Below are 25154 nucleotides of genomic sequence, written 5' to 3'. Positions count from 1 at the left end.
CGAGAGAATTAACAAATCACAAATTCTTGATTTTATTGCATTTTACAAAATGTCCCAACTTTTCTGGAAATGGGGTTTGTAATTAAGCAGCAAATCAGCATATTAAAATGATGGACCATGTGACACTGAAGACTGGAAAATTCAGCTTTGATCTCATGAATAAGTGACATTTTACTATAAATTCACATAGAAAACTGCTATTTTAAATGTAGCTAATATTACATATTACTGTTTTTACTGTAGGCTATACAAATAAATTCAGCCGTCTTCTGTCAAAAACATCGAAAAGGTCTTAATTAATAAATTATTATTTCAAACTTTTGATCGCGAGTCAGTATATAGCTATAAAATAATGCATGTGAACTAATAAGCAAATTATATTTTATTTGTATTGTATGACACTCACTTTCCTAGTCACGGGACTTGAAAATGAAAGTCGTCAGATTTAGTTTAAGTTTGAGAATGACATTTTATCATTTTATTAGACAAGTGAAATACTGAAGAAAGCCTGGAAACAGTTATACAAACATTCTGTAATCTCCGGTCTGAACCGCTGTTTCTTTGTGCCTTGTGTGACGTAGATGGCATTAAGACCTGATAAATTAAAAAAGGCCAGTAGTAGTTTGCATCCCTGTGAATTAATGTCTGCCGTTTGACATTTTATCGTAAGCAGTAGGCAAATATTGCTGTTGTCTCGTCATGTTCAGTTGCTTCCCTCGCATTCAAACGAAAGCGCTGTGCTGCTCTGCTTTGCTTCTGTGAACAGTAAATCCCTCATCCTTCGATTTGTGTTCGAAAATAACATTTCAAGTGCTCGAAAAATGTTGCGTGTGCGTGTCTATTTACAGACACCGCGTTTCTAATACAAACGTTCCCATTAGCCTTGTCTTTATTGCAATCAATAAATCTGGTTTATTGGCAAATTAGGCAAGTGTGATAACTGCGTTGAAATATAAATACATTAATTAAAAAAGTCAACCATTGATGGTTTTGTGTCGATGTACAGCGAGTACAGAATGACAGCTAACAGTTCACTGGAAATGCCCAAGCTGGCTTAAAGAAAAGCAGCAAGTATGCATATATGGTCAAGAGAAGGTCAAAGTTAAAACTGGTCAAATATTGCAACGTTTGTATCATGTACATTTATAGTTCGCACTTGATTTAAGTAGTCTATTTATTAAGCCTTTAAAGGGTTAGTTCACCCAAAAATGAAAATTCTGTCATTAATTACTCACCCTCATGTCGTTCCACATCCGAAGATGACCTTCGTTCATCTTCAGAACACAAATTAAGATATTTTTGATAAAATCCGATGGCTCATTGAGGCCTCCATTGACAGCAAGATAATAAACACTTCCAAATGCCCAGAAAGCTACTAAAGACATATTTAAAACAGTTCATGTGACTACAGTGGTTCAACCTTAATGTTATGAAGCAACAAGAATACTTTTTATGTGCCAAAAAAACAAAATAACAACTTTATTCAACAATATCTAGTGATGGCCGATTTCAAAACACTGCTTCATGAAACGTTGAAGCTTTACGAATCTTTTGTTTCGAATCAGTGGTTCGGAGCGTGTATCAAACTGCCAAAGTCACGTGAACCATTGAAATTTCGAAAAGTTTTGAGACACTTATGACGTAACAAAGCCTCGTTTACTGAAATCACGTGACTTTGGCAGTTTGATGCACGCTCCGAACCACTGATTCAAAACAAAAGATTCATAAAGCTTCAAAGCTTCAAGAAACAGTGTTTTGAAATCGCCCATCACTAGATATTGTTGAATAAAGTCGTTATTTTGTTTTTTTGGCGAAGAAAAAGTATTATTGTCACTTCATAACATTAACGTTGAACCACTGTTGTCACATGAACCGTTTTAAATATGTCTTTAGTAGCTTTCTGGGCATTTGAAAGTGTTAATTATCTTGCTGTCAATGGAGGCCTCACTGAGCCATCGGATTTTATCAAAAATATCTTAATTTGTGCTCCGAAGATGAGGTCTTATGGGTGTGGAACGACATGAGGGTGAGTAATTAATGACAGAATTTTCATTTTGGGGTGAACTAACCCTTTAACTACAATAAAGATTTTGTCCCCATAAAATAATCCCCCAAACAGCGGTCAAAAACACTTACATAGCTAGCTGCCCTATTTCGAGCACTGGTCATTTGGATTTGGTTATCTGGAAAAGTTTGTATCTGGATCATCCAATCCCATCCAATACTTAGTATGTATTGTCACAGACATATTCAAGTATAGCATCATGTAAATACTGTGAGCACGCTGTGGCTCCACCTTCTCTTGTTAGTGAAAATAAGTTTATGAAAGTAATACATCTGGGTTTAGAATAAGAGGCAGAGAAAGAAAAATAACGAATAGAAGACAAAGCTACATTTTTACTTTATTATATTGGGTTTTCAGTCGAGTGGAATTTGTACAAGACCATTAAATATATTCCCAATAGAGGAGAAATTCTTAAGTGCTTTGTTACAGCACAGCGTAATAGTAATTGATTTATGTAAGTGAAAAAAGAGGCAACATCAGCACACTGAACACTTTAAAAACACAGCTGATTTTTATGATGGACAATGCTATGCAGCAGTCTTCTGGCTCCTTTCAATGGCCATTCGCTCCAGTCTCTCAGTGTAAAAGCCATTGAAGTCCAGCCTATAAAAAACAAAAACAAAACAAAAAAAACCTCATTATTCATAGCACCTCTAAGATTGAATTTAAATGAGGGTTATATAAGCTCTTCAAAAGTAAGAGATTTCAAAAGCTTGCACTACACATTTCTATTGTCACTATTAAGGCCAGGTTAAATCAGTAAGCACTAATACATGCACTGAAAGGTTCTTTCCACAACGCACCTGTAGATGATGTTGATCATGCTGTGTTCACAGTCATTGGTGCTGTAGATGCTGAGCTTATCCAAAAGATCCAGCAATAAGGTGCTGAAATTACTGTCAAACTTGCTGATGGTCCCCTCAAACCCTGAGTCAGACTGGAGGGCATCCACATGCTCAGAAAGGAACTGAGATAAAGACCAATAGATTATATATATATTAAAAAAATGAGTAATTTGTTTGTGGTTTATTATCTTTTGGCAGATTATGGCATGAGTGATGACAGCGTGTTTTTAAAGTGCCTTTTTATTTTCGGTATTGTATAATAACTGATTCAATGCCAGTGACTCACTTTAGAGGCCAGTCTTTTTTTCTCTGCCTCTTCTGTCCGTTCAGCCTTCATCTCGCTGTCTATTCTCATGCTCTGAGTGAACCGCTGCAAAACAATCAACATGAACTCTCCAGCATCAGCCTGACATTAAAGAGAACCTTCATTATGAAAATAACAGCAAGTTTCTGCATTTCATAACATGTAGTCTAATACACAATTCCGTTATAGTGACCATCAGAGATGATAACTTATATAAGTAAGCGAAGTGGAGTGCCTGCAAGCCCTTCAGCCGTGACTTATTCACGATACAGCACTAGCCTCGAGTACCTTATTGCTTTTATAAAACATTTGCCACACAATACAAATATTAAAGCCAAAAAATATGTATCAATACAACTTTCATGAAGTAAAATCACTAAAAGCCTTCCTTCCACCGGAAAAAATAGTCCCTGACCGTGAACAGCAACAGAAGTTACATTATTACGTCATTAGATGGCGGCAAAGACTGTCTTTATGAGTGTGTCAGTCAATTGCGAAGACTTTTACATTGAAAAGACTGAATTGTTGTGAACACGGAACTAGACGCAACTGACAAATGCTTTGACTAGCGCTGTCAGTCACGGGAAAACTGTTAAAAGGACAAGATATTGCAGCGGACATTTAAAAATATTTTTTATTATGAACATGAACAGGACTGACCTGAAGGAAAATGCTAAATCTGAATGCAGGTAATAAACTCGTTCAATCAAACTCTTTCTCACAACACTTCTACATAATACAGTAAGCTTCAATGAATATCAACTGAGAACATACAGTTTACGCTGCTAAGAGTGGTTGCTAAGGGTGTTGTGTAGTGATACACAGAACCGCTGGGTGAAGCGGTCATAGCCGTATTTTATCATGAATAAAACACAACTATTGACCAATCAGAATCAAGCACAGGAACTAACCGTTTTATAATTAAATATAAAATATTAAAACAAAAAAAATGATACTAGAAAATGTAATTCAAATTATGTACACTACCATTCTGTTGGGGGTCAGTAAGATTCTATTTTATATAAAGAAATTATTACTTTTTTGTATTAGGCAAGAACGTATGATCAAAAATGAAAGTAAAAACATTTATAATGTTACAAAAGATTTATATTTTTCTATAAGTAAATGTTGTTTTGAACTTTCTATGCAGCAAATAAAAAATGTATCGCGGTTTCCACAAAAAAAAAAATAAAATAAAAAAAAATAAAACATTAAACTGTTTTGAACATTGATAATAATAGTAAATGTTTTGGAGCACCAAATCATCATATTAGAATGATTTCTGAAGGATCATGTGACACTAAAGACTGGAGACATGACGCTTTACCATCACAGGAATAAATTACATTTTAAATGTATTAAAACAGAAAACAATTATTTTAAATTGTAATAATATTTTACAATCTTTGCTATATTTTTGATCAAATGCAGCCATGGTAGGCATAAGAGACTTTCAAAAACATTTAGAAAAAAAATCGTACTGACCGCCAACATTTGAATGGTAGTATATTTGCTAACAGGTTTTTAGTACTTTTATCTCTCTCCATAATGTCTGTATTTTTACCTGCATACAGTTGGTGAACATGACACAGACAGACATGAGCTTGGAGAAGATCCGAAGCAGCTCAGGATTGGTGAGCATACAGTCCTTCAGACAGTTATCCAGGAAACTGGTGTGATGACACAGCACGTCGTCAATGTTGGAGGCCTAAAAAAGACAAGTGATTTAAGCACACACTGTGAATTAATTTAAACTTTTGTGCTCAGCCAGACCTATCACGATTATTACATAACAGCCTGATTACCATTATTTGAGAGAACCATGATCATGGTGCTCTTTACATTCTAACCACTAATGTGTTTATATGTGTATAGATAGATAGATAGACAGGTAAATAGATGGGTAGATAAGTGGATGTAGCTGGATTTTGTTTTATTGACTCACAGACTTCAGGTTGTTCTCCATGATGTGCCACGTGGGCTCCATAACCTCAAACATCATGTAGTACTGAATGTTCTGAACAAAGTTGAGCATCCGTTGTCTTAATGCAAAGGCAGCAGCAAACCTACAATCAACAAGAGCTACTTAATAAGATGCTCACTTGAAATGACACAGTTCAAAGTCAAAAACTAAATACATATAGTCTCACCACTTAGCACAGTGAAGTGAATATTGCTTAGCTGTTTTATTGCTGATCCACACATTACAGAGCAGCCTTTCCACATGCTTGCAGTAGAACATGTGCCTGAAGAGCATCTGGTATCTTGTCAGGGCTTTCCTGTACAACAGAGCATTGTGTTAAAGGAGTAGTTCATTGTAAAGGTGCCGTCACATTAGTGAATTTTTGGTGAAATATTGCGGAAAAGAAAGGTCCATATTTTATTGTCAATAGTGTTGTGTATGAAGCACAGTTCAAACCAAGCAGCTTTGTGTTGGTCAACACATCAAATTAACATGACTTACTTGAACCCACTGCAAAATCTGTGTGGGGATACATTTCGACCTCACTGGTTAAATGTACACGGGAATGTACATTTCCGATTTGAAACATTTCTGATCACATAATGTGTAATGTGCGACATTTCCGATTGCAAGGTGTGTAATGTGCGACATTGCCGACTGCAAAGTGTGTAATGTGCGAAATTTCTGATTGCATAGTCTGTAACGCGGGGCATTTATCAAAACATTTTGAATCGCATAGTGTGTAATGTGCGACATCTCTAATCAAAGCATTTCCGATCACAGAGTGTAACGTGCAAAATTTCTGATCACATTTCTGATCGCATAGTCTGTAACGCAGGGCATTTATCAAAACATTTTGAATCGCATAGTGTGTAACTTGTGACATTTCTTATCAAAACATTTCAGATCGCATAGTGTAACATGCAACATTTCTGATCAAAACATTTTGAATCGCATAGTGTGTAATGTGTGACATTTCCGATCAAAACATTTCAGATCGCGTAGTGTAACATGCAACATTTCTGATCACAACATTTCCGATCTCATAGTGTGTAACGTGCATTTCTTATCAAAACATTTTGAATCACGTAGTGTGTAATGTGGACATTTCTGATCAAAACATTTCAGATCGCATTGTGTGTAAAGTGCAACATTTCTTATCAAAACATTTCCAATCGCGCAGTGTGTAATGTGTGACATTTCTGATCAAAACATTTCAGATCGCGTAGTGTGTAATGTGCGGCATTTCTGATCAAAACATTTCCAATCGCATTGTGTAACGTGCAACATTTCTGACCAAAACATTTCAGATCGTATAGTGTTTATACGTGCGGTATTTCTGATCAAATCATTCGCGATCTCATTGTGTGTAACATACAACATTTCCGATCGCATTGTTTTTACGTGCAACATTTCTGATCAAAACATTTCCGATCGCATAGTATGTAATATGCAACTTTTGCGATCTTGTGGATTCTTATCGAAATAACTGGATCTCCCCCAGCAAAAATTCGCCAAACAACAGTAAATTTGACCACACATTAAATGCATGGAATACAGGTTTTGAAACAACATGTGAAGGGTAAATGATGACAAAACAGGTCCTTAAAGAGGCACAGGGCCATAGCTACAATCCCAAGCTGAGTTTCTTGAAATGAAAGATTTACAGCTATTTAGGGAAGCTGATTACCTGTTGATTATGAGTGAAAGTGGCCACTTGACGATGTAGTCAAAGGAGAAAGCCTCCAGGCCGCTAAGTGACACCTCTGTGGGCTCTGCATTAATGATGGCTTTCTCTTGCTTGGTATCTATAGCAAGGACACGTAACAGCTGGGTGATTACATCATGGGGCATCAAGTCAATCTGGAAGAGAACACTTATGTTAAATATTGCAATGACCTGTTGCCTATTTTTGGGCACTTGCACATAATTTTTCATTCGTTAAGAAGAATCTCAACCATCCATCCAAATAATAACCATTTAGATGGGTGACAACAGCCACTTTCACACAGGAAATGTGTTAAATTGCCACATGTCATTTACTTTTTCATTTGGATTTTTTCATTTGGATTTTGGTTTCTTTTAGGGCTGCATGATTTACGGGGAAAAAAATCTATTTTTTTTAATTTTTTTTATACACATCTGATAAATTGCTGATTATTATTATTAATATCACTAAGTAAAAATATAAATAAAAACAAAACCAGAGGATAATGAGCTGCTCTCATAAGAACACAGAGCCATGCTTCACTTTGAAACACATCCAATGCATATATATTTAATTTAATTAAATGGCAGCTTTTCAATTTGACAATTGCACTAAGCCATATCACAATTGCGTTTGTATTTTGATTAATCGAGCAGCTGTAGTTTCTTGTGTCGGACCATACTCCTTTTTCACATTCAGTGTGGACAGACAATTGTTTGTGGCTGGAATCTTGTTGCATCATGTCTGGTTAGGACACAGGAGTGCAATTTGAGGTTAACTGCCACAATAGTCAGCGCAACATAAACAAAAAAAACACTGAGTAACATAAACACATCTTTAGGCAAAAAAATTTAACTGAACTACAATTTGCTGTTCATTTGGATTTCAAAGTAATTGCTGAGAACACAGATGAGCATTCAACCTTTAAATCATCTTTGAAGGGGTCTGTGTTGGCAGTGCTCATCCTCAGGGCCAGCTCCAGCAGTGCCTCCAAACGCGGAGGAATGATGTCATCAACCGGCTTCTTCAGTTCCTCCTCAGTCAGGTCCATAAAATGCACGAAAAAGTCTCCTTTATCCATTAAGAAGTAATGCTTGATTGACCTGCACCACAAATGTAAGAAGTGATGCTGATATATTCAGTTCACAGCTGTTAAACAATGCCAAATGATCTGTTTCTCATATTAAGCCCAAAGTATACTTCGGTTTTTTGTGTGTATACATGTTTCTCAACGGGTGGGTCATGACCCAAAAGTGAGTCGCAAGACCGTTTTGAGTGGGTCGCAGAGTGTGTAGGCAAAGAACAACCAAAAAAATGCAATTCTAATGTTCTACTAAAGCAAGACTTTTATTTTGAAAGACGTGTTAAAACTGTTTACTCTTCTGTCAGACGGAGAAGAGCATGCAACGTCATATTTACGTAGTTACAAAACTGGTAGCTGGGAAGGATTTGCACGCAGGTATGATGTTCATTCTATTCATCAGGATCAGTATCCATGTTTTATTAACAGTTCACGTTAGTATTGTGCATTTGCCAAGGTAACAGTAGTTTCCATAACCTTAACCCATAATACTACTTTATTTTTACTTTGTGTCATTTTCTATATTTTTGATGACTGTGGTGGCTACCAACTTACTAAATTTACTGTATTAACAAAAGTTAATTTGGGACTGCTATTTAATTGCCTTACCTTATACTGTTTATTCATCAGTGTTAGTGATATTCTTACAATTTATGTGTATATTAAGTAAAGTGGGACTTTGTTTCAAAGTTGCAAAAGAAACCGAGCAGACAACAACAATAAACTACTGGGGCCAGTTGTTCAAAAAGTTTAATCTGGATCAGAATGATCTGGATTTGGAAATCCCATGTTTTGCTATCCAGGATCAGGTAATCCATCTTACTTTTCTGCTGGTTTTTCAAAGCAAAACTGGATTGGATCACCCTGATCCAGATACACACTTTTTTAGATGACCAACTCTGGGTTACTAGTGAATCAGTCAAACTGATCCAGTTGTTAAGGGGTTATTTCACTTGTTATTTGATTTTCTGTTCACTAAGGTCTAAAGTAAATTTTCTATAAAACTATCTTGAAATTATATATATATATATATATATATATATATATATATATATATATATATATATATATTGTTAAAAGTGCTATACTGTACAAATACACTTGATTTGATTTCAAATTACTGCAGGAAACACTGTAAAAAACAAAAACAACAAAAAAACCCCACACAACTTTAAACTTCAAGTTTTACCTCAGGCGTGAAACAAGCTCCTTTTCCTCCATCAGGAAGTCAAGCAGAACCTTGCTGGCATAGTAATATGCTTTTTCGATCTGCTCCACATACGCTCTCTCTTTAAGTGTGTAGAGAACCTCTTTGGCATCTGGACAGGTAACGTCACGGCCGCACTCTCGCACAACGTTCAGATACTTGCCTGAAATTAGAAAGAAGTTAGGACTGTTTATGAAAAAAATGCAATTAGCTACTCTATTCTTTTCAGCTGAGCATTGCAATCATTAGAAATTGTTAGAATTTTTCTTTTGACATTCTTACCATTGCTCCAGAATTGCTTTCTAGTATACACAATCTTTTGCTGTATACTATCTACATAGGCAGATGCCTTCTATTAATGTCTTAAAGGGTTAATTCACCCAAAAATTAAATTTCTGTCATTAAGTACTCACCCTCAACGTGACTACAGTGGTTTAAAATACTTTTGGTGCGAAAAACAAACAAAATAACGACTTTATTTAACAATTTGAACTGTTGTTTTTGCGCACAAAGAGCATTCTCGTCACTTCATAACATTAAGGCTGAACCACTGTAGTCACGTTGACTATTTTAACGATGTTTCTGGACCTCAATAGGTGCAGTGACATTGCTGCCTATGTGTGCATCAAAAACCCTCGGATTTCATCAAAAATATCTTAATTTGTGCTCTGAAGATGAACGAAGGTCTTACGGGTTTGGAATGACATGAGGGTGAGTAAATAATGACATAATTTTCATTTTTGGGTGAACCAACCCTATAAAATGCTGAGCCTTGAGCTAATGCTTTGTATATAAAAATGCCTCACCTGTGTTTAAAATCTTATCTGCCATTTTCTGAAGGAATGATGGGATCCTGTGCTGGACAATAGTGTATCTCTGATCCCAGTATTTGTCATTATAATCCTCCTGAATCTTCTCTTTTTGCAGCTCATGCTCCTCAACCATGAATTCACTATAAAAAAATAACATAACATTTATCACAGAAAGTCAGAAATGCTATAATGGATTTTTTTTCTTTTGCTATTGAAGCAAACGGGAATGCAAAAAATATATTTACTGTAGTTTCTATTTACCACAAAAAAACTCTACCCAACTCTGAAGTCTTCTGCTTCTGAGAACCCCGGAAATGTGAAAAGGGTCCATATGTTGTGTATATAACATGTTTATTTGGTAATTCATACTAAAAAGTTAAATGTATTAACAACAACCACCCAGCAGTTACACATTAAATTCAAAATGCAATTAAAATTCAGCATCCTTTGCTACCTTGATTTAAATTCAGAATCTGTCATTTAAAAGCTGTTCTCAATAGAGCTCTGAATGGCTCAAAGCCCTGTTGGTCAGGGGTCACACTGTACCTGTATGGGTCTTTAATGATGCCCCTATAGATCCACTTCTCAAGTATTTCAAAATAGGGGACACTGGCTGCTTTGGTCAGATAGAGGCAGAGCTCTTGAGCCTGGCTGTCTCCGGTGTAATTGAATGTACGATCGTGAAGCAGGCTGAGTGTCGAGCCACCCATACACTCACCCTTGTCGACAGAGGTGGCTGCATGAAAGAGACCAGGGAGAAAGCGCATTAGCATTTTTCGTTAATTTAGTGCATCATCTGGGTATTTAAAGTGTACTTTTTCTTTTTGAAATTTTCAGTGTGAACACACTACTTGCACTATTTATACTTAAAAACATCATAGAATAGTGCATAAGTACGCGAATTGGGACGCACCTATGTTAAATCATGCTAGCAAAGTGTTAACATGCTAGTAAAATGCTAAAACATGCTAGAAACAGGCTAACAATATTCTAAAACATGTTAGGAACACACTAGCAAGATCTTAAACTATACTACCACCATGCTAAAGCATGTTAGAAAACTGCTACTTCAGGCTAATAATGTGCAAAAAAAAAATTTGTTAGTGATGTGTCAATACATTAGAAACATGCTAGAATCATGCTAAACATGCTAACAATGTGTTAAAACATGTTAGCAACATGTTAGTATCATGTTAAAAAATGTTAAAACATGCTAACAACATTCAAAATCACACGGTCACTGCCTAACCATCAAATTTTAAACATCAAAGTTTGTTTTGAGAAACTTTACTTCTCTAATTGACCAGAATGCTGTTTTTGTGTAATTTTCATGAGCAAGAACAAGCTTGAAGTGTAAAAATGAACACATTAGTCCTGTTGACACATCCAAAATGCTGAGTGCTGCTCTTTTAACAGTAACCACACATTTTAACAGCTTTACCAATGGAGGCCAGGATTTCCATGGTGCGCATGGTGGGCTGTATGTAGAACCAGAGCTTCTGCAGGGAGAGCGTGCCCTGTCTGTGGAGATGCTCCAGCTGTGTCACCAGGATGAGATACTCCTTCATCAGAGTCCTCATGGCTGCAGTCAGGGCGTGATTCACCTGACCGTACTCAAACGATGACTTCTCCTCTGTGAAGCTGGACATGGATTTTGCAAATTAATAGCGTGAGCAAGCCATGCAAAATTTGATCATGAAATATCAATGCTTTTCAGAGAATCATTTCACTGGGCCAATAAAATCCCCTGACATTATTAACAAAACTGGTTTATTTTGTTTAACTTGTTTATTAATATAAACACACAAGTAATATAACTATTAACCATAATATCGTTCACCAACCGTGTGATAGTGGAGTAACAAGATGCGACCGGCAATATCCGGTTGACCAGCTCTTTGACGGACGTGTCGAGGGAAGGATCTACTATGAAGGAGCGGCTCTGTCTGCCAAGCACAGGCTGAGCTGTGATGTCTCTCCCATCCACACCAATCAAAACAAAAAGCAGGTCCTCAACCAGAGCTTGTTCCTGTGCAGCCAGCGGCATTGTACCTGTAATGAAACTTGTTAAAGTCACCATGAAAACAATTCAAATTGACAATTCTTATTTTTATGGTATATTACAGTGTTTGTTATAAATGATTTATCCGGGCCCATCTTCATTAATTTTCTTTATTCATGTGCCTTCGTAATTTAATCAAAAACATTAACTTCCCCTCCTCATGAAACAATAACTCTTCTCTGATGACACTGCCACAAAGGCGGGACAATAAGCCCTCTTTTCCAGGAAACAACTCACTTACATGAAATTAAATTTTGTTCACCTCGATGTGAACACTGATGTCATTAGCGTATGCATTTTCTAAGGAAACTTCTGTGTGAAAATGTTTTATACCTGTTTTACTGAACCTGTCTTAAAATGCCCCATTATGCTTTTTCTTATATTATGTAGTGTGTAATATAGCTGTTTGTGAATGTAAAAGGTCTGCAAAGTTTCAAAGATCAAAGTGCACAATAAACGGAGTTATTGTCTCCCAAAAGAAATAACCATTTCTGAACTGCCTGAAATGAGTCGTCAGTAATTCCATTCTTACTTCCTGCACGAACCTATGTAGGTTTGTAACAAATTTGCATAATGCCAGCATATGGTCTTCATTGGCTGCCTGCAAACAACGTCTACTTTGCCTCGCCCTCAAACACTGTAGCTGTAGCTGAGATTGGAAGAGTTTGGTTCGTGTTGTCGACATGTTGAGAAGACGCCGTTTTTTGTGTCCCCAAGATAGTGGGGACTGATTAAAGTAATATTGCACAAATATGAATTCATAGGGTAAGAATGTGTACTGAATTTTAACTTCTCCTCTCAAGCCAAGATTTAAACTTCCTTCATGTAAATCAAATAGACACAAAAATAGTTTTTTGTTCCTGCAGCAATAATGTTTTTAAATGGTTGATTATAATGTGTTCCGATTTTTTCGATTAATTCGAATTTGATGTTTTGCCTCGATTTTATTATTTTTTAAATCGAGAAATCGCGACAATACAGCAATGATAACCGTATTAGGAGAAGAAAATGAACCGACCTCATGATTGCGCCGGCGCGCCTGATTAACCGATTAACTGATTAATTTTTTTTTTAACTTGACCGCCGTGTTTTTAGAATCCCGTTTCATGGGTGAGACGCTGCATAAGACGCGAGACACAAGTGCAACACCTAAACATGTCCGCCAAACATAAAAACAATAGGACAAATAGTTCAATGGACTGCAAAAACCTGTAAACCTGTTTGATATTTCATGTTTGCATGATGGTAACAGGCTGAAAGCTGCTGCTGTTTTCTGTTTTTACAAAGCATTTGCTGTTAATAATAGCCTATTACTGGTGTTATTTATTGCTATTACTTTTTGGCTAAGAAATATTTAGCATTTTCTTATTTTATATTATTTCTGAGTATATAGGATATGTTTAAGATAAGTTTGTACAACATTTGCCTTCATATTTCAGGCATATTTCTGCAAAGATATTTAACAAATTGTTTTACATTTACACCATGTTGATCACTTCATGTGTGGTGCACTTAGAATGGAACTTTTTTAACCAGATTGTTCATAAAGAGAATGTTACTTAAATCATATTGTAGTTAAGTTTTTAAGTTGACTAGTTAAACAGAAAAAAAACAAAAACAAAAAATCGTGAATCGCTCAATCGTTCTAAAAAAAAAAAAAAAAAAAAAAAAAAAAAAATCGAGATTTTATTTTTTGCCATATTGCCCAGCCCTATGTTATGTTACTTTATACTACGGGGCTGTTGACTGCTCAAATCTGATTTGTTGATGAACGTTCTAAGGTGTGCAGTTATTTTCAGGGAAACGCACGGCTAAAGTAGTTCTAGGCAGGTCTTGACCGCATTACAGTTCCATATCACTTCGCAAAATGATTTCAGTTATTTCAAAAGGTCCTTACAGCCGACAACCGCAAAAGAACCAAAGCCCACAAAGACACAGACCTTGCAAATAAATATAGTAAACAATAGGATGATAACGACAGATTATTGTCATGGTTTTTGCCACAAAATACGTTAATAACAGTATTATTCTGCTATCAAGGCTCAAGCCTCCGTTACTAGTTCTGAAATGAGGTTTTGGAATCAAAAACCTGACAAATGTATTGAAATACAACATCTGAACAGTGTCTTGAGGTGTGGTAATCGTGGTTTAAGCGGAATAATTGACTCCGGACCGGTGAATTATTAGAAAATAATGTAACTGGACTAATGTAGATAATAACTCTGCTTCGCATCGTGGCCACATTACCACCTCGGGTGTGCATTATTTTCTAATAATTCAATGGCCCGTCATCAATTATTCCATACATATATGGATTTATACTGTGTCTACGAAACAAATTGCCCTCAAGAACAATAAAGTACAGAAATCCCAGCAATTAGAAAACCAAAACAGATGGACAAAATCAAGTCCTGCCATACATTTTTTCAGAAGCCATTTCAATTTGAAGAAAAAACGATCACAACTTTTGTTTTATGGCGTCTTTAAGAATTCAGTCACATCTATAACCAGATTTGGTATCTATTGTTTCTTCAGTAATATGTAAAGTATAGGTGAAATTAAAAGTGTCCACATTTATTTATAATCTCTCATCAAATTCTATACCTCCACCTCTGTAACAATTCCCTATTCATCTAGGGCTCTAAGTTTGGAAAGGCCTGTCACGTACCAATAGCCACCACGGGATCTCCCACTGGGGTGGGGCTAGTGATGAAATCCCCAATCAGAGCAGGCCGGTCATACACCCAGTTTGGAAACACAGGGTTCGGCTGAGTGGGGTTCTTCTTATTATGCCGGTCCCTCAGCATTTTACGGATTGCTTCAGAAGACTGTGCAGGAAAATAAAACCATTGTTAACTCATGCAATGTACAGAATTAATGGACATTAATGTCATCTTTGCGTTTCCTTATACTACCTGTGGCACACTGGAGCTGGCTGTGACATTTCCCAGCTTTTTCCGCAATTCCTCTAGTTCTTGCATTGACATTTTGCTGCTGGTTGCAGGAATGCTGTACGACGTGGTGGTGGTGGATGCTGCATTTGCAGACATTTCCGATCTTTCCTTGGCATTCTGCTGCAGGAACTTCAAAGTCTGAAGAGTAGAAGCAGTTGTGGCTTAGATAAGAATGTCTAGGTCACAATTTCACAATATCCCAATATCAAAATAAAAAACCTGGTTTTAGGATCAGATTTTTTTGCTTTGACATTTTCATGAAAGTTAAAGGGGTACTTGATTATGATTTCACAACCTGTCACTCACATGATGTGACCCAGACATATGACAGGTTGACAGGTTTTGGGGAGATTGAAATATTCTTGTTAAGAGTTTCATTAAACATACCTCTTTATCCTCAGTGAGTTTGGAGAGCAGATACACCAGTGTATCAAGGTTGCGTGCATTCTTTGACTTCAATTCGTCATATTTCCTCAAGAAGTCTTCAGGTGTTTTGGAGTGTTCTGCCATTTTGACCTGAAAGACAATGTGAATTAGTCTAGTGCATTCAGAAAACGTGTAACGGGAGATGAAACACATTCACCTTAGCACTGTGTGCAGATACTGTAGTGGTCACATATCCAGTCCTGTTCTTCTGCAGTAAATCAATATAAACCTCAGCACCATCTCCTCCGCGGACATTAAGTAGCCCGAGAAGCTCATTAACATCATGGTGAATTCTGAATTCACTCATGATGACTTCAGATAAAACCAGAACCTGAAATCAAAAATAGCCACAACTGAGAAACGAGAACAAACTCAATGAATGAATGAATGAATGAATGAATGCATCAGTTAACGTACACAAACAACAGAACTAGATCGACGAATTTGCTGATGCTATTTATTTACAGCTAGCCATCTTTATATACATTCATAAATAAAACGTTTTGTTTACCTATAATAATACCCTTTTTATTTTATCTAGTAGTAGTCTTATTAGTCCTTCTGAACAGCACGTAACGCATCTGTTGATATAACAGTAGTGAAACTGACAACACCATAATAATAGGAAGTCAGAAACTGTGAATTTGTAAAATTCCGCCAAAAGGCTTTATTTTTCAAAATAAAGGTCCTTCCCTTGTAATCCTCCTACTGATAAAATAAAACAAAACAGAATCTAGTTTTTGTTGTTGTTTACAAGTAAGTCTATATACAAATAATGATATCGAGATTTTTACAGTCAGTATAAGAAAACATGTAATAACGCTTTGCAGTTAAATGAACCAAATGAAAAGTTGGCCTCAAACTTTATTTTCCATTTCTTTAGAATAATTCACAAACGGATAATTGTCACTAAGTTTAATTTTCGATTTTACAAGTTTGGGTTGTTGGGTCCGAATCAGATTTTTGAACAAACATAAAAAATGACTCATTATTCTGTTTTTGTACGCTGGTGGATCGTACCACCAGTACAGCCGGGGGGTGGAGCGGGGTGTTGATGTATTCACCCAGAGTGCTGTAGCGTTATGTATCGGCCTATGGCACGACTGGCCATGCAATAATTTATTGCTTGCTCTACACTATATGTACAGTACGTTGAGCGGTTCAGAGTTTTACTTTGGACTTGGACTTAAGCAGCCTATAAAGAATACGGTCAGCGTATAACATGTGATGGGGCACGTTGTAAAATGACCATATGACAGCTAAAAATGTTATCTAATTTAATTAAAAATATATACATGACAAACTAAAATATTTTGTCAATAAAAGACTATTTTTTTTTTTTTTCATATGAAATAATAGCATTTTTTTAGAAATTCAAATTTAAATAATTTTGTAGTTCGACAATGAACACTCTGTAAAACACAACCTAGGTCAAAACAATACAGTCAAACAGATGAAACATATCCAGACATTCAGAAAAACACAGAGCTGAACAAAAACACTCCTCTCCCTCCACTCACAGCTCTCATAGAACACGAGACAAATAGACGAGACAGTAGGCTATAAATGCTAAACATTTCTTTAAATAATATTTACTGAATGTTCAGGTTCTTCCTCTCAGTCTTTATTCACTTTTTCCCCCATGGTTTCTCAACAGAAATTCATAAAAGTTGATCATGCCAATTGTATCGTAACTGTATAGAATAGTACTAATGGGACACATTGTAACGCAGTGTTACACACAAAAAATATAGATGAAAAATTAGCTTAAGTAATAAATTTACTTTGCTATTGTTAAATAAATGTTCAGTGATATCTTCCAAAGATTTCTGAATTTTGGCGCAATTTTTTCTCTCTATATTGTCGATGGCAACTAGTGAATAAAAAATTCATGCTAGCGTGTGTGGAAGTATTTAAACCACGTGTGTTACAACTAACCCCGCGTTATTTTGTGCCCCGCGCTCCCCTACTACAAAAAACATTCAAATAACTTCACTGTAACACATTGTACTGTCACCAAATTCAATACATCAATGGTTTCCTACTGATCATTTTGATAAAATGTCTTTTTATATAATCATAAAATTACAGAAGCCCGTTTCCGCCACAGTTGAGTAAAAAATATAAACTTTCTCATATTAATGACTTAGTATATCATTATATTGAGATAATTTCTCATAATAATGATATAGTATGTCATAATAATGAGAAACTTATAATAACTAGAAACATTCTCGTAATAATGAGAAACGTCTACGCATGCGCAAAGCAGCGGAGCAGAAGGGCGTGCTAGCGACATCAAAGCCGTGTAAATGCGAGAACACAGCAAACGTGGCACGTTCTGCAGAACAGTTGTTTTCTGTCAGTGTAATCTACAAAGTGCAAACTATAATATCATTAAATAACATCAATTATAAATTATCATATCTTCAGTACTTTTCCATGCGCACGAGAAGGTGGTACCGTGGTAATGAACGACGCCTGCTTGTGCTCACCGGTGGAAACTGTTGCATGAATTTACAAAAGGCTTACAAAACTATCAGATTAATGAAGGAATATACATAAAATGTGTGGGTTTATGTGTTAATATTAACACGTATTTCACGGATGAGTCTAGGCTATTTGATGTGCAGGTTAGCCTAGACGTTATGAAAATATGTTTAGCAGATGTTTGTAGACAGCTTTCCAGATGAAGCGTTCTTTAACAGACTTGGATATGAGGTGTGTGCTGTTTTATCATTCCTCTATCTATTGGATTACCATCCTGTGTTGCTGCTTGTTCATTCACAAAATACAAATTAATGTTACAAATGAATAAAAGACTATATCCCGTCTCATATACTGATAACTTATCAATAATGTTGTTTAATGATATTATGGATTCCACTTTTGCAGAATGTGCCATATGTTTGCTGAGATTTGACCAGATTTATTACGAGAAACTTTCTCGTTATAATGAGATGTTGTCATTATTACGAGAAAGTTTCTCATTATTATGAGAAAATAAGTCATTATTACGTGAAAATATATTGTTATATATTTATTAAAATATATATTTTATTAAAATTATTTTAAAATATCCACCTAGTCATACTTGTTTCATTCGTAGAATATGTTGGATTAGATTTGTTATAGCCTATGTACAGCATTAATGTAATAATACACATGATAAAACATTTTAGATAATGATGATAATAATAACAATTATTATTTCAATTTTAATTTTAGCTTTATTATAGTTTTAATAGTTTGAATTATTACATTTCAGTTTAATTGTTATGTGCTTTTTTCATTTTATTATTTTTTTTAAAAAATTTTTTTTAAATATTGCTATTTAGTTTACTTTATTTTTTATTTCAGTTTTAGTTAGTTTAGTTTTTATTTATTTCAAGTAAATTTTAGTGTTTCAACTTAAACATATTTCATTTTATTGGTGTCATGGAGCAGGGATCAGGAGAGGTAAGGATCTTGCAAAAAGTCTTTATTCAATGAACACTCAAACACAAAGATTATGTTTATTATGTTTATTGCCTATGTTTATTCGTGGGCAAAAAAAAAAGTAGATTTTGATCTTTCTATTTGAAAGAGAATTCTTCTCTCAGAATAAGCATATAAAAGAGCAAATAAATTGTGGTAAGGTTTAGTATGACCTTTGGAAATACAAATCAATTGATTAAATAAAAGAATTGTTTATTTAATTAATTCATTTGTCATTCCAAAATACAACCAAACAAGACATTCTAGAGTTCCTCATGTTCATTTTGAGCCTCCAATTTCACCACAAACACCCCAGAGCCTGAAGACTGTCAGCTCCATCAGTCACAGTATTGATTCTGAAGACATGTCTCACATCTGGACAATCTGAGTTTGCTGTGAACAGAACCCTGAGGTGATTATCAGGAGACGTATAGGTGAAAAATTTATACCCATCCAAAACAGATCCAGAAGGTTTTTTCTCTCTGGCCTCCCAACTAACCCAGTCAGATCTCATTTTGCACTCTGGTGTTATTCTAAACAATTCAGATGTTTCAGGCCAGAAGATTACTCATGTCAATGATTCTCTTCTAACTTCTAGATCAGTACAGAGCACAGCTTGCCAGGATGATAAACACAATAAATGACTCACCACTAAAGGCATTACCTTGTGAAAAAAGAAAAAGAAAAAAAGTGCCATCTCACCAATCTAATCCAAATGTCCTATGGCGCTTTCGAATGGATCCTTTGATGAATAATGTGTGAAAGAAGCGAGTGGTGAATGAAAAATAGAGATGGAGGCGTTCTCGAGCCACAAATAATCTTGAAACTGTCAGTGGATGGTGAAAGAACTGAAGTGCTGTTGTTGGTTTATAGTTTGAGGTCAATGGGGGAATGAAACCATCTGTAAAGATGAAACCTGAGCACTCAAAAACAGGAAATCACAGCAAAAACAATTGGTGTCTTTTAATTTCACATGACCCTTTTGACTGCTGCCGATTGTGCTGCTCTAGAGTACTGGATTAAAGGAATGATACTCCTACACTGCTTGACATATAATTACGTTTTTGACATTGTGTAGCTTGAAGATGCATGACAAATTTGTCTTATTTGTTGAGGGACAGTTTCATGTCATGATAATACACAAAATTGCCCTTTTTATTTATTTTATTGATTGATTGATTGATTGATTAATTGATTGATTGATTGACTGACAGGCAGGTAGACAGATGATAGACAGATAGATAGATAGATAGATAGATAGATAGATAGACAGACAGACAGACTAATTGATTGATTGATTGATTGATTGATTGGACAGGTAGACAGACAGAAGGCTGATAGATAGATAGATAGATAGATAGATAGATAGATAGATAGACAGACAGACAGACAGACTGACTGACTGACTGACTGACTGATTGATTGATTGATTGATTGATTGATTATTTGGCAGGTATACAGAAGGCAAAATAACTGAGAAAAATGAGAATTAGTCCTCAGATGTCATGTCCAAAATCTAGCATTACTTCGATCTCAAACAGATTCATTAAAAAAAGTTATTACTCCACCACCTGCGTGACATCAGTAACCAACGTGGTTGAATAACAGATTTGCGGCAATACGGTTTCTGGAAACTGGTTTCGTGATTATCTAGTAGATTTCCTTAACAATGCACGAAAGTTCATGCTACGCTGGCGGTACAAACGGTGTCATTTTCCACACAAGATTTAATTTTAGATCAATTTCTGCAAACGGAAACTGATATGAGCCAAGATGTCAGCCTGTCATGTGCAATTTGTCCATGAAATTGTTTGTAGTTCAAGTAAATCACATTTCTAACACTATTTAAAATCAATTTATCAATATCCTGCAATAAATTTCTACAAGAGTTTCCCATTATAAAGTTTCTCCAAATCTAGTGCTGATAAATAGCTCTGTTAAGGTTTCACTTTGTAATTCAATCAGTTTACATCCAGCAAAAAAATATCATTAATTATCAGTCATTAATTATCATTTTTAAAAATATGGTAACACTTTAAATTTGTTAACATTAATCAATTCTTTAAGTATATTAATTAACATGAACAGTTTTAAAGCATTTAATAATCTTGGTTAATGTTAATTTCTACATATACTAATATATTTTAATATGTAATTGTATGCATTGTAACATTAATTAAATTGAGTTATGTAAAAATTAATAGTAAAATAATTCATTGGTAACTGTAACACTTTACAATAAGGTCTCATTTGTTAACATTAGTTAATGCATTAACTAACACCAGCTAACAATGTGCAACATACTCTTCATTTATTAACCTTTGTTAATGTTAGTTTTTTGTTAATGTTAGTTTTTTTGTTTTTTTTGCTGTGCTGCTCATCTTGGCCAGGTCACTTCTGTAAAAGAGATTTCTAATCTCAGAGAGTTTTATCTGGTTAAATAAAGGGAAAGAAATAAAATGGACATGTTCTTGTTAGTTCACAGTGCATTAATTAATTTTAACAGTTACAACTTTTGATCTTTTGAGTGTATTAGTAAATGTTGATATCAACATTAACTAAATTAATAGATTGATAAATGCTGTTCAAGTGTTGTTCATTGTTAGGTTCTGTTAACTAATGTAATTAACTAATGTTAACAAATGAAAACTGTACAATGTAAATTTCACAATTTGTTAATTTAAGTGAATGAATTGACCTTATTGTAAAGCGTCATCAAAACTTTTAAGATTACATTAATTCTTGAGCCTAGACCTGTTCTTCACTAAATTTCATAAGATTTTACATTATTCCCTCAAGTTGTTGCATCCAGTTAATGCTTTTATTAACAAAAATTGAAAAATGACAGGACACAGCAAAAAATACAGAATTTACATAATAATTTACATTTAACATCATTTAGGTGGTGGAAAGAAGTGATACAAATATTATTTGTGAAGGATGACACTTTTCTATTACTAACAGATAGCAAAAGATAATCACTTTGATCATTAAATGCAATGAGCTTATCGAGTGGAGGACAAACTACACCACTGCAGTGCATTTACAGTAGATCAGGCATTGCTTTGTGATGTAAAGAAAGTAATAAATATGTGGGCTAAATCTATTTGTTCCATCAGATGTGATGGAAATTGTCAGATGAATCTTTTTGCAAGACAGTGACGCTCAAATCACATCATTTGCCTTCCTATACTTTACTAAAGCAGTGTCTTTTAGTGTCTGATATGACGAACAAATCATTATTAGTTCTCAAATTAGTCATGTTGTAGGTTGAAGCTGACATGTCAGCATGATGTGAATGAGTGAATAAAAACACTTTGACAGCAGGACGGTTATGTAAGTCTGTTCATCACTGCTGCTTGGTGGATTGGAACACAATGTGTTAGTTTTGAGGTGTGTGAAGAAGAAATAATAAGGATTTCTGTTCATAAATAATAAAATAGCAAAGGCAATTAAGGCAAATGTATAGTCATGTTATGATTTGTTAAAAGTTTCATATATAAAATGTAACAATAGGCATAAGAACAAAAATGTCTTTGAGAACACATTGTAATGTGGCCTTGAGTGGCTTATTGCTTTCATAAATGGTGGCAACAGCAATATGATAAAAGACACAAATGTTCAAAAGATAATTACATTTATTCATAATGAACGATTCTTCTGCCAAATGAAATAGCTCATTAGCCTCTAACAGTGGCTGTTTATAGCAACGGCTTCGAACATGACTAATGCAATGAGATTTTATAGATGGAACTAATGATTTTGTATTGTTTTTACATTTTATAGTTCTTATATGTGCTGGAAAATCACCGCTGCAAAATCACTGTAAAAAGTGACAACTAGCAGTTGATTGACCTTATTTGATGACCTAATATTGACTCACCATTTAGTCAAAGACAAAACCAATCACAGTTTTTTTCAGTCACTTCTGCACCACGCATTAGGTAATCACGTTGGATAGGTCACGCGTGACCAGGATTTGAAATGAGCCAAGTAGCCAATTTGGCTACTAAAGTTACCGGCCATTCAGAACTTTTACTAGCCAAAAAAAAAAAAAAAAAAAAAAACAACAACCATAAACCAGATTAACTACATCACAGCATATATATACAAAATAAAATCTGGATTTCATATATTAATTTCTTATTCAAACAAAATCCTGTCATCCAGCCATCTCCTTCCTTCCTCTTTCATCCTTATCCTTTTCAACAATTTTTTTTTTTTTTTTTTTTTTTTTTTTTAGGTGGACAGATCAATACAGTAAAATGTACATGTTTTTTTTTTTTTCAAAGATAAAGGGAAAAAACATGTTTGCAGTTACATAGTAACAAGGTCATAATCAGGTATGAAGGGTTTGAAAGTAACAATGTGCAACTTATGTTCAAAGTGAAATTATGCTGAAGTCGTTCTACATTTGTAATGTGACGTCCTAGTCTACGCTGGGCGTCTGTTTGGGTGTGTGTGTGTGTGTGTGTGTGTGTCTGTGTGATTTTAGGTGCCGTTTTAAGTTTTTTAAGTTTAATTCTGAAAAATTAAGTTTTTCTGAAAAATGGTACAGTCGCTGCTCTCCCCTACAAAGGACACCAAACACCACGCGGAAAAAACAAACCTGCGGTTTCAGGATAAGCCAGGGTCTGTTAAAGTTGTACTGGAAAATAATAATGTCTTTTCTGTTAACCAAATGTATCGCCACATTATTATGCTTCGTTTCAATGAAAATGAACCATCGCGGCTTTATTTGTTGCCTAGTGACGTGTATGTTCAAGTAAGCCAGATATGCGCAAATTATGCGCAATGCGCTGTATTAATACATCACGGGCTGCATCCGAAAAACTAGGCAGCTGACTTGTTGCCTTGCTGCCCTATCAGGCAATGACTTGTAAGGCAGTGTTTGAGCATGATGAAGGCACCTCACGAAACTGATTTCAGACAGACTTCTGAGGCAGCGTAACGGTTTAATGATCTACAGCAAAGAAATGACATCAAAAGTGGAAAATGTTGGTCAAAAACATACATTTACACAGAAACTGACCAGCAAACGCAACTTTCGGACGCCATCTTTATTTTTCTAGCTCAACTGTGACAGAATGGAAAGCACAGGATTGTGGGATATCAAAGGCAGTAAAGGATACATCTATATATGCTGCCTTCAAAAATCGATCAGATGAAGGTATCTCAGGAGACAGGAAGTGAAGCTAACATGGTATTCAGACTGATGCCTTACTACCTTGAAATGTGTCCTCTGAAGGCAAAATTTTCCACTTTTCGGACGCAGCCACGATGACTCATGAGTTGAGTGTTTGCGCTAAATCTGCGCAGATTTGGCTTACACGAACTTCCCCAGCAAAGTGAGTAAACAATTAAGTAACCTGCCAATTTGGCTGGTGATTTGACAGCTGATTTTTACCTGCATTTGGCGGGTTGGCGGGTGTTAATTTCAAACCCTGCGCGTACTGTAGGCGGAAGTACCAAGTGTTTACAAAGCAAATGTGCAAACGGCCTGAACAAAAAAAAAGGTAAAACAACGATGTTGGATGAAAATGATTGATTGATTGATGAGTTTTTTGCCCTACTGCAGTACTTCCGCTTACGTCACGCGTGACCTTTCCAACGTGATTACGTAATGCGTGGCGCATCGCAGAGCTAGTGCAAGACGAGCATTTGGTTAAAAATATATTTTTTTTTTTTTAAGAAAATTACCTATTGTTTCACTAGATAAGACCTTTATTCCTCGGCTGGGATCATGTAGAGCCCTTTGAAGCTGCACTGAAACTGCACTTTGGACCTTCAAACCGTTGGTAACCATTTAAGTCCACTATATGGAGAAAAATCCTGGAATGTTTTCCTCAAAAGCCTTAATTTCTTTTCGACTGAATAAAGAAAGACATAAACAGCTTAAATGATATGGGGGTGAGTAAATTATCAGGAAATTTGAATTCTGAAGTGAACTAATCATTTAACATTTGCAAACGATGCTACTGCATTTCTCAAAACAATTCATACAAACAGCAGCACACAATGGAAAATGCAAAAGATGGTAACTTGCTCAAAATCCATAGTTTATCTCTCAAAAGTATTTATGCCAATGTACATTTTAGTGCCATCAGAATGATAAGTCCTTGTGTCATTGTTCACAAAGATAGTCAAAATGCTTAGCCATATTGTTAATGTCAATATAACAGTGTACTCTGACAGTATTTCATGATGTAAACTATGGCAACGGTTTTGCTGACAGTGATTGTAAATGCAC

At 35.3% G+C, this 25154-nt stretch overlaps 1 protein-coding gene across 2 annotated transcripts; it reads right to left on the bottom strand.

Annotated features, from left to right (window-relative positions):
- Positions 1-2390: 2390 nt before the first annotated feature.
- Positions 2391-16077, bottom strand: tubgcp2 (tubulin, gamma complex associated protein 2). Of its 2 annotated transcripts, none has more exons than XM_051915320.1 (18): positions 15939-16077; positions 15585-15758; positions 15389-15517; positions 14963-15139; positions 14716-14875; positions 11830-12037; positions 11427-11626; positions 10532-10721; positions 9980-10125; positions 9156-9336; positions 7808-7988; positions 6868-7040; positions 5365-5493; positions 5160-5280; positions 4779-4922; positions 3197-3280; positions 2869-3032; positions 2391-2668 (listed from the first exon to the last, which is right to left on the bottom strand). In XM_051915320.1, the coding sequence occupies exons 2-18, from the start codon at positions 15732-15734 to the stop codon at positions 2593-2595; spliced, it is 2613 nt and encodes an 870-aa protein (XP_051771280.1). In that variant the 5' UTR covers positions 15735-15758; positions 15939-16077; the 3' UTR covers positions 2391-2592. The 2 variants fall into 2 exon arrangements, with proteins under 2 accessions (XP_051771280.1, XP_051771279.1); XM_051915319.1 differs by having other exon boundaries at positions 15845-15996.
- Positions 16078-25154: the final 9077 nt, after the last annotated feature.

Source organism: Ctenopharyngodon idella, chromosome 12 (assembly GCF_019924925.1).
Source record: "Ctenopharyngodon idella isolate HZGC_01 chromosome 12, HZGC01, whole genome shotgun sequence".
NCBI classification, from domain to species: Eukaryota; Metazoa; Chordata; class Actinopteri; order Cypriniformes; family Xenocyprididae; genus Ctenopharyngodon; species Ctenopharyngodon idella.
The sequence above is the reverse complement of the archived record's forward strand: the minus strand, read 5'-3'. Positions and strand labels throughout refer to the sequence as shown.